This window comes from Hesperophylax consimilis, chromosome 16 (assembly GCF_061612785.1).
Source record: "Hesperophylax consimilis isolate HC1 chromosome 16, BYU_Hcon_1.0, whole genome shotgun sequence".
In the NCBI taxonomy this organism is placed as follows: domain Eukaryota; kingdom Metazoa; phylum Arthropoda; class Insecta; order Trichoptera; family Limnephilidae; genus Hesperophylax; species Hesperophylax consimilis.
This window is the reverse complement of record NC_142851.1, coordinates 1,645,137-1,665,390: the sequence shown is the minus strand read 5'-3', so window position 1 is coordinate 1,665,390 and position 20,254 is coordinate 1,645,137. Positions and strand designations below refer to the sequence as shown.

The 20,254-nt window shown below is 38.6% G+C and overlaps 2 protein-coding genes across 2 annotated transcripts in view; both read left to right on the top strand.

Annotated features, from left to right (window-relative positions):
• Lgr1 (Leucine-rich repeat-containing G protein-coupled receptor 1) overlaps positions 1-15,239 on the top strand; it is a 35,688-nt gene extending 20,449 nt beyond the window's left edge. The window contains exons 13-17 of the mRNA XM_089641263.1: positions 6,520-6,812; positions 7,429-7,657; positions 8,960-9,152; positions 14,062-14,258; positions 15,062-15,239. Of these exons, the coding sequence (XP_089497389.1) occupies positions 6,520-6,812; positions 7,429-7,657; positions 8,960-9,152; positions 14,062-14,258; positions 15,062-15,239 (1,090 nt within the window). The remainder of the gene's footprint in view (positions 1-6,519; positions 6,813-7,428; positions 7,658-8,959; positions 9,153-14,061; positions 14,259-15,061) is intronic.
• A 285-nt stretch (positions 15,240-15,524) lies between these two features.
• Positions 15,525-17,125, top strand: LOC149416517 (caltractin-like). Its single transcript, XM_089641262.1, has 3 exons — positions 15,525-15,704; positions 16,252-16,345; positions 16,944-17,125. The coding sequence occupies exons 1-3, from the start codon at positions 15,525-15,527 to the stop codon at positions 17,123-17,125; spliced, it is 456 nt and encodes a 151-aa protein (XP_089497388.1).
• Positions 17,126-20,254: the final 3,129 nt, after the last annotated feature.

Here is a 20,254-nt window from a genome sequence, read left to right as displayed (position 1 = left end):
AGGAAGAACAAGAGCAAAAAAAAAAAAAAATGATATGTCAAGAAAACTTGGTGTGTTGGGAACAGGGAATGGAGAACATTTTCGAGTATCGCGCGTACCCAAAAATACAAACCGACATTGAAGAGGTGTCTCTTTTCTGAAATGATCAGTTTCAAAAAAGGTGTGTACATGAGAAAAAGTGAAACGTGAGAAAAAGAATAGTAACAAAAGTTTATATACAAAGAAATAGTGTACCGAGGTCAAGGTTACAATTGACACTTATTGTACCTTGTCGTGTAAGATTTACTTACAACAAACCATAATGGATGATTAACTTATGAAAATCAAGAACATTATGGTTAGAAAGGCTAATGATTTCAACAAAAAACGAATAACACTATGGTAGACGGCTTGTGAGATCAATAGTAGAAGTCATAGATAGTTGTTTAAGCAAAGTTTGTAGTGTATGGCAGTGGTTGTTTCTGCCAATGAGGTACAAACGTAGGGACAGGAGTGATGGTTTCTATTGTTTCCATATTTCCAGCCTTGACAATGTCCTTTATGTGGTAGTTGCCTATGTGTTTACCAGAAATGTCGGACAGGGTGTACACCAAATCTGAGATTTTTCTCAGTACTTTAGCCTTGATAAAGCGGGGTGCCAATTTGGCAGAGAAGTACATGGCACCTTGTGACAATGTGTTATTTCTTCTCCAGACAATATCCTCTTTATTAAAAGTGACATGTTTCCTGCGTAAGTTGTATCTGTCCGCACTTTTTTGGTGGGCCAGTAATAAAGCGTCTGTTACTTCGCTGTAGATAGCAGAGAGTTCTTCTAAACGGTGAGCATATGTTTCTACAGGGTCTTCAGATGAGGGGACCGATGATGGAAAATCAATATTCCGATGTAGAGAGCCGTGAACAATTTGTTCCATGCCGTGTTTGAGGAAGAATGGGGTGTAACCGGTTGTAAGATTTACCGTGTTGTTTATAGCTGCTTGAATTTTTTCCAAGTTTTTACACCAAGTGCGTTGGTCTTTATCAACTAGGATAGCCAGGGCAGTATTGATGTTTTGGTTATAACGCTCTACAGTGTTGTTCTGTGGTGTGTAGAGAGTATTATAAAAAATGTCCTTTATGCCGTATTTGGACAGGAACTCCTTAAATTCAGTTGCGATGAACTGTTTTCCGTTATCCACAATAATTGTACGGGGGGTTCCGTAAGGTATAAATATGTGTTTTTCCAAAAGGCTTACGACTGCAGATGCGGTGGCTCTTTTTAAAGGGAAAATCCAACAATATTTGGTGAAAATGTCCACTACACTGAGTATATGCATGTGTCCAGCATAACTTCTGGGGAAAGGTCCAATAAGATCCATTGACAGTGATTGCAGTGGTCTATCGGCGCGTTTGGGTTTACCCATAAGACCAGCAGGGGGTGCAGTGCTGTGTTTATAAGCTTTGCAAGTGTCGCATTTAGAAATATAATTTCGCACTTGTTTGAAAAGACCGGGCCAATAATATTTCAAGGATATTTTCTTATATGTCTTGAAGGTTCCGGGGTGTATGGATTCCGGGGCACTGTGGTTGTTGAATATTATTTGTTCTCTTTCTTCAGGAGGAACAACCAGTTTCCAGGCATGGTCTTCGAGAATAGACAAAGGAGGTTTGCAATTACGGTACAATTGTCCTTCTTTTATGATAAAATTGGGAAACTGTTGGGGAGAGTTAATGCAACCGTTGAATATCTTTAGATACCAGGTGTCCTTAGTGGAAGAAATGGGAGCAGTTGGTTCGGTGTTTAGGAGAGCAAGCTCGATTCTTGAGAGTGCATCAGGTACAATGTTGTCGGCGCCTTTGCGGTGTATGACATCGAAAGTGTATTGAGACAAGCGTGATGACCAACGAGCGAGTCTACCGGATGGATTGTTCAAGGAGATTAGCCATTTTAGGCTGCTGTGGTCAGTAATTACAGTGAATTTGCTACCGTCTATGTATCCTCGAAAGTGGTGAATAGAATCCATTACTGCCAGTAACTCTTTTTCCGTTATTCCGTAGTTCTTTTCGTGTTTGTTTAAACTTCGGGAAAAGTAAGCTACAGGGTGTTCTCCATCGGGAAATTCCTGAGTTAGTACTCCGCCGATTCCAACATTAGAAGCGTCAGTATGGAGCGTGAAAGGAAGTGTGAAATCAGGGCAGTTCAGCACAGGTGCTGTTTGTAGAGCAGATTTCAAAGTGATGAAGGCTTTTTCGGTTTCAGGAGACCATAAGAAATTACTGATGCCTTTGCGTGTACCAGTGATTTTGTTGAGGGGTGCTGCAATGTTGGAGAAGTCTTTGATGAACCTTCTATAATAACCGGCCAGTCCTAGAAAACCTTTGACTCCTTTTGCGTTTTTGGGTCTGGGGAAATTTGCCATGGCTTTGACTTTAGCTGGGTCCGTTCTCAGACCTTTTTCGTCGATAATAAAGCCTAAATAACGCAAGCGGGACTTGCAGAATTCTGATTTCTTCAAGTTGATGGTGAGACCGGCGAGCTTGAGTTGTTGGAAGACTTTTTCCAGCATTTCAATGTGTTTTTCGAAAGTGTCAGTTATGATGATGAGATCGTCTAGGTAACAGAATAAGTTATTATCCGATTCTGGGCCGAATAACTTGTCCATTAACCTTTGTAGTTCGGCAGGGCTGTTTTTGAGGCCGAATGGTAACCTTTTGAAGTGGAACATACCTCTACCTGGTATGACAAACGCAGTTTTTTCACAAGATGCAGCATCTAATGGTATTTGCCAAAAAGCTTTGCTTAGATCAACTGAGGATATAAACTTGGCGTTTCGTAGTTTGTCGAGGATGGCGTGAACAAATGGAAGTGGATAGGCGTCAGCCTCAGTGCAAGCATTAAGCCTTCTACTGTCGATGCAGAATCGTGCAGAGCCGTCCTTTTTTGATACAAGTAGAGTTGGGTTGGTCCAGGCGCTTCTACTAGGAACTACAACGCCTAAACTCAACATTTCGTCTAACTCTTTTTCCAATTGTTTAAGTTTCTGGGGAGCTAGGTTATAGTACCTTTGTTTGATGGGTGGTCCGTTGGTTTTGATGTGGTGTTTGACTAGGTTAGTTAGTCCTAAACCGCATTTTTCGAAGGATATTGATTCGAATTTGTTGATCATCCTTTTTAATTGTTGTGACTGAGCAGAACTTAGATTTTCGTAAGGTATTACTGTACGAATTTCACTGACTTGTGTGGAGTGAGAGGTGTTGTTGCAAGTGTTAAATACCTGGGGGGCGACATTAAAGGCCTTCCAGAAGTCTACACCGAGGATAAAGTTCTGGGTTATTGAAGGAATCACTAAGAAGTTGATCGTGATTGTTTTGTTTCCGCAACTGACAAGTAGTGCTAGAGAACCTGTGACAGTTTGTGCTGTGTTGTCTGCGGTTGTGACGTGTGTAGAATGCATCTTGATTCTAAATCCGCAATTGACGAAAGGTATGTGTGCATTATTGCCGAGGCAACTAATAGATGCGCCACTATCCATAAGTCCCGAAAAGTTGACATTATTGACGGAGAATTGAGCATAGGGTCTTCCGTCTTCAGCTTCTTTGCAACTAACAGTTGAAAGATGTAAGGCCTCGTTGAAGTATTTTACGTGTCTCAACCATTCTATCCATTCCTTAGGCCTTGGAGTGAAATGGATTCCCGAGAGGTTGGGTATTAGTTTTTTTGCTTCTTGTTTACCCAATTTGGAGGGGGTTTCGAAAAGTCCGGTGGAGGTTTGACAACTTTATTGGGAGCGTGTAATCTCTCGTAATTGTGTTTTGATTTTTTGAAAATTTCTCGTAGATTGTCACGAGGTGGAGAGCGGTTTTGGGAAGAATGCCTCTTAGGTGCTCTGGTGTCTCGGGGTTCTTGGAGGTTAGCTTGCTTAAAACAAGTAGTTTGAGAATGACCGGTTTTCTTGCAGAATGAGCAGGTTTTTCTTTCATTATATTCTGGTTTGATACCAGAGGATCTGCTTGGTTTGGTGATTTCGTTTGCATCGTTAGAGTCTTTTCTTCTGTTTTGGTATGTTTCCAATAGAAGGCAAACGTCGTTAAGTTGGTTTATGCTGAGGATTTTTTGTGAAGTAATGATGTTCTCATATTTATGGAGGAGACCATCAATTATAATCGGCAGCAGTTCGTTGTCCGAAACAGGTGAAGAGAGCCTGGCGTTTATGAATTCAGCTCTTTGTATGTAGTTGGCAGCTGATTCATTTGAAAGTTGCTTTATTGCAAACAGCGATAGTTTTATTTTGTGTTGGGCTTCCTTTTTTCCAAAACTGCTGATGAGGGCTGATTTTAGTTTGGGCCAGGAATCTGCCCTTTTTTTCTGTGATTTATGCCACGAGAGCAATTCGGGTGCAATGAGATCGATAAAGTTGCGATGTAGGATCTCTATGGGAATTCCTCTGACTTGGGCAGTTTCTTCTATTCTGTCAATAAAATTTTCCACATCGGTGCGACCGTTGAATTTAATTTTCCAGGATGATAGGTCGTAACTTTTATTTTGTGGAATGACAGGTGCTGGTATGTTTTTTGACTCAGGTGGTACTGGTGTAATTATTTTTGCTTCCTCTGGTTCGGGGCAATTAAAACGTAAATTCCTGATGTATTTCTTGTTGAAGTACAAGGCGTAATTTATAAGCGACTTCCTTGATTTGTCAGTTGGCGACAGGTCCCTTTTACGAAGAGCTTGTAGTAATATTTCTCTTTTTGATTGGAAAATGTTGGTGATTACACCAAATGTAATTTCTGTAGGTACAGTGGGTGAGTCCATTTTGAAGGTTTGCTTGATGTTTGAAGAAGGAAGATGATTGTGTTCCGGAATTTTTGAAGTGTTTTGAAATTTTGAAAATTTGGCCAGGACTTTGCTTTGTAAAACTGTGTTTTTTAGTTTCACTAGTCACTTTCACTTGTTGAGAAGAAAAATTGGCCAGGACTTTGCTTTGTAAAACTGTGTTTTTTAGTTTCACTAGTCACTTTCACTTGTTGAGAAAAAATTGACCACAGATTTACTGATTTGAAATTGAGGATGTTGAAGAAAAGGAATGAATTTAATTCCACTTTTCACGTCACTTGTTGTAAGGTTAAAACTTGTCGAAGGCACTTGGAAGGTTAACACTCGTCGAAGGCACTTGGAAGGTTAACACTCGTATTTGCACAATAGAGGAAAAAACAGTTGTACCTATAATTTATTAGGAATAAATGTATAATTAGTGTTGAGACAAACCCGTGTTTTTATTTACACTAGTTGAAGGAAGGTGATTTGTTGGTAATGTTCGCTATGTGAAAGGAGACATTACGGTTTTGAAATGGGCGTTGAAAAAAAAATAAACAAACACGAATTCGTGATGTTTATTGCTTGTTGAGAAACAAAAACAACTCTGTTGTGTTTGTTTGTAGTTGTCGTGAGTGTTCACGATACGCGGCAAGGTGTGAGCACGCGTGGCCACCATTTTGTGAACCCAGTTTTTTGCGAGCGCGCCAAAAAAACGGTTTGTGGACATTTGCTAAGGAAATCACATGTTGTTACAAGAATTATGTACATGAATAGAATTTCAATTGACGAACACGAGGTAGTCTATTGTTGGCTTATGAAGGGATGACAAAAAAAAATTTGCCCCATGTTAGGCGACAGTGTAAAGGGCGCAATTTCCCTGTGAGAGGTCCATTGCAAAAAGGGTGCCTTAGTACATATCGGCGTTAGCTCAGGTGGTAGAGGTTGAGATCATGATCATCAGGCGTCAGGTCAGCTACGGCTTTTACACGGGGAACTGATTGCCAAACAAACCACTTCGAATTCGTCAAAGGAAACGCATTAATGGGGTATGATAGTATATTCACAAAGCACAATTACAAACAGATACACAAATGAGATGGGTCATTTACATCCTAAATATTCCTAGCGTTTCGTTAGGAACAATCTCTCTTGATAATTTAGGTTCTGGCTGGCAAGCATGTGTGTAGGCATAATTCAAGTCACAAAAGGCACATAAAAGGTAAAGATAGTTAATCCGCTTACATGAATTTGTAGTAGGTTTCGCGTACATGTTGAACCACAAAAGGAGGGTTATCTTCCGTACTGTACGCGCTATTACGCGTACATTTCTCCATGGTGAGTAGGCACAGCAATTAGGTACAGGCTTCGAAAATACTTGTACAAAGCGGCCGTTAATTTAGGCGCGCAATCATGGCGTCCTGGTTGATAGCAAAACAGACATGTTGACAGGGCCAAGGCTAGATTGTGTGTGTGGGCGGCCGTTGGTGATTTGGATGCCGGCGTGTCAAGCGTAGAGCAGTTTTACCAACTTGGCCGTGCAAGGCAGGCGCGCGCGCACAGCGACAATGGTAACAACTCACCGCTGACTAATTTGAATTCGCGGGAGTTTTGAACGTGTCCGATTCGTTACGTGACACCACATATAAGCAGGTACTTACCTACTTCCCAGAAACACAAATGCATCCACTTCAAAGTAAAAACAAGAGTTTTATTTATTTGTTGTTCAGAGCGGATCCGGTACAGTGCTGGCCGCGGGCTGACGCGCTCAACCCTTGCTCCGGCGTGCTGGGAACGGGGGGCCCCCGCGCGCTGGGCTGGTTGGTGGGGCTCGTGGGCGCCTCTGCCAACCTGCTGGTAGCCGTGGCCCTAGCGGCGCGCGTGCACTCAGCCCCTGCACGGTTGTTACACCTGCAGCTGGCCATCACGGACCTGTGCACGGCGCTCTACCTGCTGCTGCTCGCGGCGGTGGACACCTACACGGCGGATAGCTACTTCAACTACGCCTACGACTGGCAGTACGGTGAGATATCTATTATAATTCATTAGACTTACAACTTGATATGCTACCTACCCAATAACAGACTACTGACAGGATACTGCCACCTCAGGAGACACATTCAGCTCTTTGGCGTGGAAAACGCAAAAAGATGCAGGATATATGAAGAGTTTCCATTTCACCCATGGCGTAAATTGTCCCGCCTTGACAAGAACAAACCTCAGCTACATTTGAAGACACATTGTGGAACCAGGAGACAGCCGAATAATAACCGGTTTAATATCAAAGGAATGAGGTCAAATGGGAAATGGCACAATGCGCACATGACCTCAAGGGGAGCTGTGTAAACTATGTGCCTGGATAAAGAAGTACCTACCGAAATCGCTGATACCAAAAGGTAACACCCGAAGACCAAGTGAAGTAGAAAAATTAACCATCAAAATTAATTAAATACTAGTACTTTACTAACCGGCTTCCCCCAACGCCATTAAGCCCTACCTACACAGAAAATGGCATAACACTGCATTTTTTCTAATAGCATCTAAAAAGTGTTCAGACGGTACCTAGTTTTTGTATTTTCTCATTTCCGTGTCTGTTTCGGTGTTCAACCAAGGAGAATCAGAAGATTTTATGTGTGCAGGAATCGGCTGCAAGGTGGCGGGATTCCTGGGCGTGGTGGGTGCACAGGGCTCGCTGTTGGCGCTGGCAGCGCTGACGCTGGAGCGCTGGTTGGCCATCACGCGCGCATTGCACCCCAACAGCCGTCTGTCTCCACGAGCCGCCCGCGCTCTGCTGGCTGCCGGCCTGCTGTACTCCGTGATCGCCGCAATGCTACCGCTCGTTGGCGTCAGTGACTACTCCTCCACCAGGTGCGCGAGTTCTACATTATACTCCTCCATACATTCCTTTTCAATGTTCTTTCAACGGCTTCTTTGTCGGCAATATCAATTTGCGCACTGTTCTGGAAGACATTGGACTACCATCTGAGACGGTGGCAAAGGTTGATGCGAAATGCATGGTAATTGTCAAAAAGAAATCAAAGTCAGTGATTTACCAACAGTTTGCCTGGATTATTAATTTATTTTCTGGTTTCGGTTGGACAGGTGAATACGAATATACAATGCCCGTGAAAAATTACGGGATATTATAATTGTAGGATTTGTAAAGCTGAAAGAATTTATTTTAAAAAAAAACGATTTGCATCAGGATCATTGTATTTCAAAAGAAGAAATTGACATACCGAATGTTGTAAACTTGAAATATCCACATTTAATCATATCCAATGAAATTATAAAAAATCAAGAAATTCTATGTTCGCAAAAAATGCAGCATCGCACGGAGAAATATGAATATTGCTCATTTATTCGAATAATTGGAAATCTGGTTAAAAAAGGGATCACAGGCCGTTTTCTGCTAAATTTTAGTTAATTCGTAATAATTTCGTTCAATATGCACCCAAGTTTTTCTTGATAATATATAATTACTTTTATGACACCGTGTTCAGATATCGTGACAATACATAGGTATTTTACTAAAAGTTTATCAGGAAACCTATCAATTCATTCGTTAAGGGCCTGCAGTCCTGTTTTTAACCGGCTTGCGAATAATTTGTGGAGATTCTTAATATTTATATATATTTTTTATCAGTAGGTAATTTTTCTCCGTGCGCTTATGAAAAGGATAGCCATTTAACGAATATGACTGTGTGTACGAATGAAATAGCTATATGAACGGTCGGTTAAAGTAAGTCCACTAGATCCAGTTCCTCTCATCCCATCGTGTGCTGATGCTAAATTTTCGCCGTTTATATAATTTAAAAGTATTTTCCCTAGAATGACTCCTATGCAGAGAAATGCTTTTTTGATCGTGCCTACCGACGGGTTAGAAATATAAAAATAAAGCTGTTAAACATTAAAAAAATACACATTATGAATTAAAAATATAGTTATTTTGGAAACTACATTATCACTTGTATGACATGGTAAGTCAATGACTAAATAAAATATCCTATTCTATGTGGTAAGTACTCGTAGTTCCAACTTTGATTTAAGAGTTAATTGAACTTCAATAATGATATGCAGGATCATTTCACATTTATTACCAAGTTAAACATGCATAAAATTAGTAGGTATGTTCAATAACTACACCGAATACAAATGTAGCAATTACAGCGTCTGCCTCCCGATGCGGCAGAAGGGGTGGTTGGACAGCACGTATTTGTGGGGCCTGCTGCTGGGCGGCGCGCTCTCCGTCATGGCCGTGGCGGGCTGCTACCTGCACATCTACAGCACCCTGGCCAGGGACTCCCGTCACTGCGCCGCACCCAACGGGGAGGCGAGCGTGGCCCACAAGATGGCCATTCTGGTTGGTAGCAATAATACATACACTAGCTGTTCTTTAAACCGTAGACTTCGCGTAATACATATTGATTACTCCGACTTGACTGCCCGCAACGCTCAAGCGCTCTGGCGTAGTAAAAATATACTATAAAACACGGCTACCAGGATTGACCAGACACGGAACACACAAAAAATTACAGGTAGACGATATGCTACGGCGGAAGGGTATGTAATGATTTCTTATTAATGAGGTTTGTTATCTCTTTTCAATTGCCCACATGAAGTTATTCTACTCCCCGTGGTCCTGCGCTGTATGGAGAGCAACAAAAAATGTTCGAGACACTGGTGAAACTTTGATCAGTCCATCGAATCGGTGATCTTCCTTTTCCATCTCTCACCCACCACATTGAGGGTGACCATAATCTTCTCCATATTCAAAATTTCAGGAGAGCGAGCTACGTGTCAAACGTATTTTAGAACAAAGAGGACAGCGGTCATTCCGTTTTGGATACCTATATCAATTGATTTCGTTCCAGCATCGAGAAACAAAAGTTGGTAGTTATGAGTTATAACTAAAGACCTCTTAAACTAATTAACCATCGTTTTATTGTCAAAAAGTACGTGCGCACTGCCAATGTACATTAAAGTTTATATTTGCATTCGACATTTACGTAGCCGTCTGACGTTTAGGAATGCCAATTCCTAGGGAGATCAGCCGTCATCGAATTCTAATTTATTGCCTTACCAACACCGGTCTGGATATCAACAGTGCGACCGTGCTCTGGAAATTGTTAGTTACGCCTATCGATTCGGTATTATCGATTTTACTGTGCTATAACCCCCTGAACAAACTATCATTTCAACCTCTGCTTCGTAGCCTACTATTATAAAGTGGCGGGCATCTTTTACACTAGCCAACTGTAGACAAGGTACGCGCAAGGCATCATGAACACACTGCGAGTGCAGTATAACCACGCGTACAGGGTGTTTAGAGCGTTGTTTGGCCTCCCTTAGCGATACAGCCCCCCGCATCAGCTCGCAGAGGTAAGTGTGTTTTGATGCGCCACAGAGTAGCCGGGACGAGTCGGAACGATGTCACGGCGCGCCTCTAGATAGATGGAGAATTTTCTTCAAGCCACAGTAATATAAATGCTAAATATATTACAATGTATATATATATGCAATGTATATCCTATTTATATCCTTTCTGTTCCGCAAAATTATCAATTTAAAATATCATATTTAAATTAATTATAAATTATCAAGTTTAAAGATCGGGCCATTGAATTTTCAATAGAAGGAATAGCCAAGTTACGTAGCCTGTCTTGTCCCTAAATATGTTTTTATTAATTTTAGTTTCAAAAATGACCTTTCGGCACTAGCTGTAGTCACAGGAATTGTAACAAATAACATGAATGCAGTACATACTTCACGACATAAAATGATTCTTTATAGCAAATATAAAAAGCAACCGGTGCATAATCACACAACAAGATTCACTGGAATAAGGGCCTCATTATTCCAAGAGTAACAAATAAGTATGGAAGCCGAACGCTTAAATATTTAATATCAGAGATTTTCAATAAATTTAATAATTCTTTTAAACCTCAGAATAATGAGAGACCCTGCCCCAAAACACTAAGCGTTGGCTAATAAGCGACGAATCAATGTATCTCTGAAATTTATTATTGATGTATTCCTGAACATCTCAACGTACCTGCATAAATAATTTGTATATAGGTAGGTACTTTGACACATATTATTTTGTGAAATTGTTTATTGTTTAATTTTGTGTCATACATGTATTAAAAATTAAAAATGTTTATATATATTATTTGTAGAACCTACAGACAAGCCGTCATGGGTGACAGCTTTGTGGGACTGCATAAAACTTGTATCTTTAAAAATTTATAATAAATAAAAAAATAAATAAAATTATTAATAAATCTGCAAGTTCTCTAATACACAAAGCTCTTTTTATTTCGTCTCTGAAGGTGGACCGAAAACTGAGAATTTCCCTGGCAAATGATTCAGATATGTCTTTTTTATATATATCAACAAATTCTTTAGCTTATTTAAGGCAAGGCCAAACCGCCGCGATCATTTTGCGTCCGCGATGGCGTGCACGGTGAGCGTCCTGCGTGCGTGCAGAACCGTTCACACCAAACTAGCGATCAACTAGAGATCAGCTGGCGTCCGTGGCACTCGTACGTTCGTGTCGGTTGTGTGGTAGGTATAGCTCGGAGCGGGAACCATTTAAATAATCATAATCATGTTTGGAGACGAATCTGAAGAAGAATTATTACTTCTAGCGGCTATTGCAGATGATGAAGATAGTAGCTTATCTACCCTAATAACGAATATTTTCGATTTACGATTTACGGTTTATTTATTTATTAAGTTGGAGTTTATAATTCGGTAATCGAACCTATGTATAGTGGCTATATATTGGATAAGTTGGCCGATTTTTTTAACCACTGCAATTATTTTATTTTTATTTTAATAATATTCGTTATTAGGGTAGATAAGCTATTGGGAAGATGGTGAAAAAGCCCCTGAAAAGTGTAAATTTACTTAAAAGACGGTTTGGTAAGATAAATAATTTCGACGGGTTGGTAGGATAAAATGAAACCCATAATGCAATTTTGTTAGAATTTATGTATATTTGAATAAACTATTATTTAATGAATTTTAATTACAAGAGTTTCTTTCGATTTCAATATTTTAAATATCAGATTAATGGGGACAAAATTCTTAAGAATGGTTCACACTTACATAAAACAAATTAATCGAACACGTATATAATAATTACAACTTCTTTTGTACAAAATATAAACATAGAACTGTGATAAAAAAATACACGCGTTCCGGTGCTGTGTAGTCAATACACATCTCAAAATAAGCGATTTAATATCGGAAAAATATGAATATTCATAGCTAATCGATTATGTTTATTATATTTTATATCAAAAGTGATAATAATTGTAATTTAATTGCTGAAAACATGAAAAAACCATCGGCAGATGCTAATTTCGTTGATCATTTTCTCTGTATTTGTATCCGACATCATGAGAAATACCACAAACTCAGAGATAATTACGTTGCGTGCAGAGTGCAGATCCTGCAAGCAACAACAGATCGCGGACGCGAGCGATCGCCGCGTCCAGACGCTGCACAGGACGCCGCGGCCAATCAGAGAACGCTTCGATGTGAACACATTGCTACAATTTCATACACAAATTACAATTATTATCACTTTCGATATAAAATATAATAAACATAATCGATTAGCTATGAAGATTCATATTTTTCCGATATAAAATCGCTTATTTTGAGATGTGTATTGACTACACAGCACCGGAACGCGTGTATTTTTTTAGCAGAGTTCTATGTTTATATTTTGTACAAAAGAAGTTGTAATTATTATATACGTGTTCGATTAATTTGTTTTATGTAAGTGTAAACCATTCTTAAGAATTTTGTCCCCATTAATCTGATATTTAAAATATTGAAATCGAAAGAAACTCTTGTAATTAAAATTCATTAAAAAATAGTTTATTCAAATATACATAAATTCTAACAAAATTGCATTATGGGTTTCATTTTATCCTACCAACCCGTCGAAATTATTTATCTTACCAAACCGTCTTTTAAGTAAATTTACACTTTTCAGGGGCTTTTTCACCATCTTCCCAATAGCTTATCTACCCTAATAACGAATATTATTAAAATAAAAATAAAATACTTGCAGTGGTTAAAAAAATCGGCCAACTTATCCAATATATAGCCACTATACATAGGTTCGATTACCGAATTATAAACTCCAACTTAATAAATAAATAAACCGTAAATCGAAAATATTCGTTATTAGGGTAGATAAGCTACTTTCTTCATCATCTGCAATAGCCGCTAGAAGTAATAATTCTTCTTCAGATTCGTCTCCAAACATGATTATGATTATTTAAATGGTTCCCGCTCCGAGCTTTACCTACCACACAACCGACACGAACGTACGAGTGCCACGGACGCCAGCTGATCGCTAGTTGATCGCTAGTTTGGTGTGAACGGTTCTGCACGCACACAGGACACTCACCGTGAACGCCATCGCGGACGCAAAATGATCGCAGCGGTTTGGAGTGTCATTTAAATTTTGCGAAGTGGCAGGTTGCAAAACTCTGACATTGGAAACAATTTCATTCATTGGAAGGAAACGCGATTTCAGTTGATTAATAATTTTTTTTTTTTAATTGAATAAATATTTAATACATATCAACAAACAAGTCCTGCTAAGCCAATTGAATTGGCTTGTCAACAGGTGCTTAAAGTTTAGTTTCATATACATTTTAAAAGGTATAATTTACATCTTATATCTACAGAATCAACAATTTTTTCATACAATTTTTCATACATATTAAAGTAAATATTTTTTTTCCGATAGCCAATTTTTCACCATATATTTAACCTTATTCATAGATTTACATTGCTTTATAGTGTCAGGTAATAAATTAAATATCTTCGGTATGTTGTATTCAAACGTTCTCTGTCCGTATTTATTATTAAATTTCGGAACTATTAACCCGTCATTGCGCGTGAATCTAGTACTGTATTTATGTTCTAATTTTTCTTTATGCTGCGGGGTAAATATATATTGAATGATGTCAAATACTTGATAAAATATGTTCTTTATGGCCTTTAATTGTGTCTAACTTTACTTTATTTTAGGCACCTATATAAAATTTATAATTTTTACTAAATTTGGTTAAAAATGTTAGGTTACTTATGACTTCTGAGCTAGCGGCCCCGCGGGAGCCGGGGCCCCGGGCCCCGCGGGGCCCGTGGCATTTTGCCAGCCCTGCCACCCTATAGTTTCGCCACTGCCAGTAGTTTTGTTTTTGGTCTGTTGATATAATATTGTTCCTTTATACATATTATAGATAGCGTTTCACATGGCATGCGTGGTGCCCGTGGGCGCGGCGGGTGCGGGCGCGCTGGCCGGCCATCCCCTGGTGCACGTGGCCGGGGCAAAGCTGCTGCTGGTGCTGGTATATCCGCTCAACGCGCTGGCCGACCCTTTTCTATACGCCATCCTCACGCACCAGTTCCGCAAGGACCTCTGCTTGCTGTTGTCCAGGTATCCATTTGCTTATTGTAGTGAACGGTTTATTTCTTCCTAAATATGAATACACTTGATGATCTGGAGGATATACGTCCGTTATATTAATGACTCTGAGTTATTCTGACGACTGGCGAGGAAAGGAACTCGTACTGAACTGCCGGCCTGGAGATCAGCTAGCATCAGCTGTACTCGTAACCACTCGCTTACAGCCGACATGTTGTCTCGGTCATGTGGCATTACTACCACCTATGGGCTAGTGGTTACTGATCAGTTGCTGTACCAACAATTTTTATGTAGAAGTAGCGAGGTGCGATGTAACCGCCATAATATATTGTTAGTGTGTTAGGTTTTTTCCTTATTATTAAAAATCCCTTTGATACCTAAAGATTAATTATTATAGGTGGGGAAGGAAGGTAGGAAAGTACCGGTTATACAATTCAGATCTACTCACCAACGCATATTTCAAGCAACGTTTCGATTTCGAATGGTGATCTTTCACCGGGACGATACTGAAAGTATTTATAACTACGGAACGTTTTGCAAATATACTACATATATATTATTTTTAATTAAAAAAATTGTGAAGTAACACAAAAAAATACTTGCCCTCTACAATCCCGTGGAAGCTCAAAATACTCGTTAGTCCATGCAATAAACTTTTCTATGGTACTGGAGTTTGAAAAGCTTTCAGGGTATCAGTGAAGGCACCATAGTTCATTTGTTGTTGTTCCTCTCTCGTAATTGTTCGTTAGTTCTTATTTTGGCATCCTTATTCATAGTTAGTTCCTCTTTTAATCATATTTTTGGCATCATTCCAGATACGGCCTATGCACCCAGCGTGCCCAGCAGTACAAGGTGACCGGGGCCAATCTGGGCCCCCTGCTGAGTGGAGGGGGCACTCAGGGGACCCGCCAGGGGAGCGTGCAGGGGGGCGCAAGTAGGGGCAGAGCACCCGCGGGATCGCTCACAACCGCCTACGAGGAGCTGCCAGTCTGACTTGTGAACACTGATTTTAAAAAGCGACGAATCTATGCTTATGATGTGATGTATCACCTACCTAAATGTAAACGAATAAAACAGATCTTTACCTACGAACTTTTTATTTTCGTTCGAATTTTACACAACGCAAACAAAAACATCAATTAAACAAATGAACCTTTTTTTATAATAACGTCACTGGGTGTGTGTGGTTGGCATTGATTGGCAAGGATACCTTTATGCAGAAGAATAATTTCACCAAAGAAATAATTTCGTCGACAGTATTACTATTTTTTTAATATAATGGATGAGCAAACAGCGCAACCTCAAGAGGGGGAGGTAGAGCAAGTGGTTGCCGAGGAGGCTGCAGAAGAAGGTGATCAGGAGTCCATTGAAGAGGTGGAAGAAAGAACCCCGTTGGAGTCAGTGGAATATTCCAACAACAGAACCATCTTGCCATGGCTGATTCTCACAGATGCACAGGTAAATGTTCATTTTCTAAATTAGAAATAACCGTACCGTTTCCAAATGTAAAATTGGGTAAATATTTACCTACGACTACCGTTTTTAACACGCATTTATAAATAAACAATCATTTGATTCATGAATCAATGTCATTTGATCAATGACAATTACCAAAACAAATATTATACTATATGTCGAGGGAGATGGTAAAAGATGCAACAAAGTTTCATTTTTTCTCAATCAAAGTTCAAAATTTCACGTATTTTCAGTTTCTTGTTTGTACGATCTTAATTATTTTTGAAGGTTAGTAAATACACACATTTAAAAAAAATATAATCCTAAATAAGAACCTAATAAATGGAAAAACTTACGCGTAATAGGTACGTGTAAGTTTTACCATTTCCGCCGACTTAAATAGTTATTTCCAGTGACTTCCACTGGAATTTTCCAAAGTATTATATTATTCTAACGAGAACATTTACATATAATAACGTGGAAATATATTATAAATTTGTATATAAATATTTATTTCCTTTCCTGATTCGATTATTTTTATATGCTTCAGAAATCCGATATAACTCGGGCGTTTAATTTACTGGACCAAGATGGGACCGGGTTGGTGAGTCCTGAAAATTTCAAAATCGCCATCAAAACAATGGGTAGGTTCAACCAGTGACCGCTAGTGACTTTTTGAGTGTGAAAGCGTGCTAAGTTTGAAAAATTTTACATTATTGATGTTGTTTAGTCCAAAACGATTTTTTATTTTTTGTATGAAGATTTTCAGGAAATTTTAGTTTCAATGCACCGATTTCCAGAAAATCTTCACACAAAGACATAATATTCGAAAAAAAAAATCGTTTCAGACTACAACAACATTCGTTTTCGACTACAACAAGATCAATAATGCCTTTTTTTGTAATATTCGCACTTTAGTTCACCCAAAAGTCGTGAGCCGCCACTGGTTCAAACGTGTATTATCTATGGAGTGGTTCAACTATAGACTTAAGAAACATATGCAGGGCCGGCCCTAGGCGCCGACTTGCCAAGGAGCCAAAGGGCTGAAAATATCTATCTCTTAATACAGCCCCTTTGAGGCTTTAATTAGCACCAGGCGCCGTTTGGCTAGGGGCAGGCCCTGTCCTTAAGTAGAATTAAATAAGCTAATTAAAACTATTATTTAAATATAAGATATATTACTCAAAACCTGACATAATAATGTTATGTAAGTAGCGGTAACATTTTTTCTTGCATTCGAAGGATACGAAGTGACCTCGGAGGAGTTAAAGAGAATGATCGTGAGTGTGGGAGAAAAACACTCGGGATCATTGTCAGTTGATGACTTCACCACTCTGATCATGAGGAAAATTGCTGAAAGAGATTCAGAATTCGACATCGTGAAGAGCTTCTTGCACTTCGACATCGAAGATAATGGTGGTTGATTTATATTTTTAGACAATAATTTCTCTTAGAAAATAAGATCAGTTGAAGTCGCAATATTGTTTGCGAATCGGTTTGTGGTTTTGTGGTGGATTAATCAATGTTTCACAACACTATTGGGGTAGCTGGGGTTAATAGTTAGAATGGAAAGGATTCTGATTTACCCTTGATCTTTTCGATCAACATTGTGCATTTGAGTGACATTGCTTGGTCTTTGATGCACAAACTTTCATAATAGATTCGAATTTAACGCACTGAGGGAACATATTCACTGTACCGGTTTTCTTAACAGACTGACCGGGTATAAATAATTTTTTGTAAATTTCAATTATGTAAATACTTTCCACTGTCAGATAGGGACAGGTAATTGGGTGTTGGGTGGTGGAATGCAGGAACACATGTTAGAGGGAGATGAGTCATTAAACACTCCCGACTCATCTTAACTCAACACATCTGATAAATGATCAATAATGTTAGTTGTCTTCTTAGGACCGGTTGTTTGACCGGCAAACGCATTTGTACAAATCTTTGATGGGCGGACATAACAGTATAACTGCATTTTTGACCATTTAACGATTTATATGAGAAAATGTGTCTTGTGTATGCCGGCATCAATGGTATTAACAGTATAGTTACACCAGTACTCAAAACATAAATGTTTTGAGTACTGGTGTAACTATACACAAGGCACATTTTCTCATATAAATCGTTAAATGGTCAAAAATGCAGTTATACTGTTATGTCCGCCCATCAAAGAAATTACACAAAACGACCATCATCGGCATTTTGATTATTTTGAAAATTAAAAGGTCCCGACGCCGCGGCTATTGGTTAATTAATAATGACAAAAGACCCAATATAAAATTTGAAAAACCGTTGTCGGGCTACGAATCAAATGTAAAAAACAAAAACAAAATAGCGATTAACGTCGGTTTGTAACGATGTCAATGTGACAGTCAGTCAAAAAACTGGCCCTTTAGTTTTAGAGGCAATAAATAGGCCACTGAAATATTATGTATACCTAACTTTGGATTTCACCACTTTTTATGTGTTTATTTATTACGATGCAGATTATATAACTGTTGAGAATATGAGAACTGTTGTCGATGCGCTTGGAGAAGATTTGAACGACGAGGAAATTGTTGAAATGTTCGAAGCGGCTGACGAAGATGCTGACGGTGTGGTAAAACTTGTTTTCAATTTATTCATTTTAACGTAGGCACTTAACAAATTTTATTTTTTACTAACCGAAATATTTTATTTATAGGTGTCGAAAGAGGAGTTTATTAAAATGTTGACTAAATGCGTCACATTAGTAACCAAATAGTAATATATTCTTACAATGTTAACAAAAAATATCTGTTTAATGCCATTGAATTTTGCGTTCAATATAATATTAAAAAAAATTAACATGCTTTTATTATCTTCAATTATTTCATGTATGTATAAAAAATCTCAAAATCTCGATGCCCGGGAGCCCCAACAACGGTCCATGCCGACAGCCGTCCCTGGATAGTTGATCCAGCTGCGAATATTGTATTATGCAGTTAGCAGAAGTTACTGTCTGTATCTACTTACTGCCTACTGAAATATTAATATTTTGTTATATGGTAAGTAGTACAGCTAGGGACGCCTTAACTTTACACAATATATACACCATTAAAAGTTTTCTTCAAGGAACATGTGAATCTATACCACCAGAAAAAGTTTTGGTATTTAAATTACAATAATAATAGCAGAAAGATTTACTATTTTTTGCATTAATTATTAAAAATGATTTGTCACCTCTGATACTTTTCATGTACTTTAGGATCGCTACAGTAGATTTTATTAGTTATTTTTTAAGCGTCGCTTTTTTTAATTCTTAAGAACAGTATTGTGACAGTAATTTTTTCACTCTAGTAATGTTAGCCGGAGTTCAAACAAGAATCAATGCTTAAAATGCTGAAGAATAATGTATCCACATATGTCACTGTAACTAGCACATACTTATCAACAGTTTACCATATTTTTACATTTGCTTACCTACTCACTTTGATGCTATATGTATAGAATTTCAACCCTAGAAGCCTAATCTATTTTATAAGTACATAAAGCCTTAACACACGTATCAGAGGCGTACACATGTAAATGACAGTCTGTAGGCCAAAATATACCTACTAGTGCCCTATTTTTCGATGGAAAGTTAGGGTTGGTATTTAAACTAATAATTAAACACAGTTTTATCCATGAAAACTACTATCACAGGTATTTATTACAACGAATCTAAATATTGTGCTTATTATCAAACAAAAAATTATCTTCTTAAAAATCAACTTGAACATATGTTTTTTTTAATTCATCTAATATTTTTTCAACATTAAGTACTTAGGGCAAACATTAAAAGTAATCATGCTTTTAATTACGAACTAAAATTTTAGAGCAATCTACACAGACATCAACTTTGTGCTCAGAAAATACTGACTTTTTGCACTAATTTCGACATTCTCTTTCTTCGCAGCAAAAAACGCAGTATTTACGTTTTTTGGGTTCTGGTTCTCCTGCCTGAAGTGTACTACCTGAATCAGTAGGTTTTGCGAGAATTTGGATAGTATTTTTAAGTCGGAGCTTCAAGTCTCATCTCCATCAAAGGCGTGACCGAATCTGTGCTGAGTTGCTTAGTGAATTCTCTTTTGTTTGAGGGTTTATTTGATCATGTTGTTGCCATAAATTACAGCAGAATTGACAAAAGCCATGTTCAAGATGCCATAAAATACAGCCATTGACCATCTATTAGTTTTGCGGCTGCACGACACTGAGGAGCACATTTGATCAAATAATGAATCTACTCCTCCTTTTGTTTGGTTGTAGAAATGAATCATGTCTGGTTTGCCACTCGAATTATGAATTATTGCATTTTCATCACAAGAAGATAAAAGGTAAACCTTATTTGCAGGTTTTGGCTTGTACGATAGAAGCGTCAGAGTGCCATCAAAACAAAACGTAGAACTGCCAACAGGTCGAGACCTCGAGTTCTTCAATTGTTCGGGATTTCCCGCTTATTTGATCGAATAGGGCCCACTAGATTTCATTTTTAATTTGAGCTGGTCCTCGAGAGGTGCGGACTATATTCATAGCTGAAGTTCTGTGCG

Bases quoted from the DNA above. Each gene is read 5' to 3' on its own strand.
- LOC149416517 (XM_089641262.1), top strand. From the start codon at position 15,525: ATGGATGAGCAAACAGCGCAACCTCAAGAGGGGGAGGTAGAGCAAGTG. The intron at 15,705-16,251 runs GTAAATGTTCAT...TATATGCTTCAG, and splicing joins TGATTCTCACAGATGCACAG to AAATCCGATATAACTCGGGC. The intron at 16,346-16,943 runs GTAGGTTCAACC...TTGCATTCGAAG, and splicing joins AATCGCCATCAAAACAATGG to GATACGAAGTGACCTCGGAG.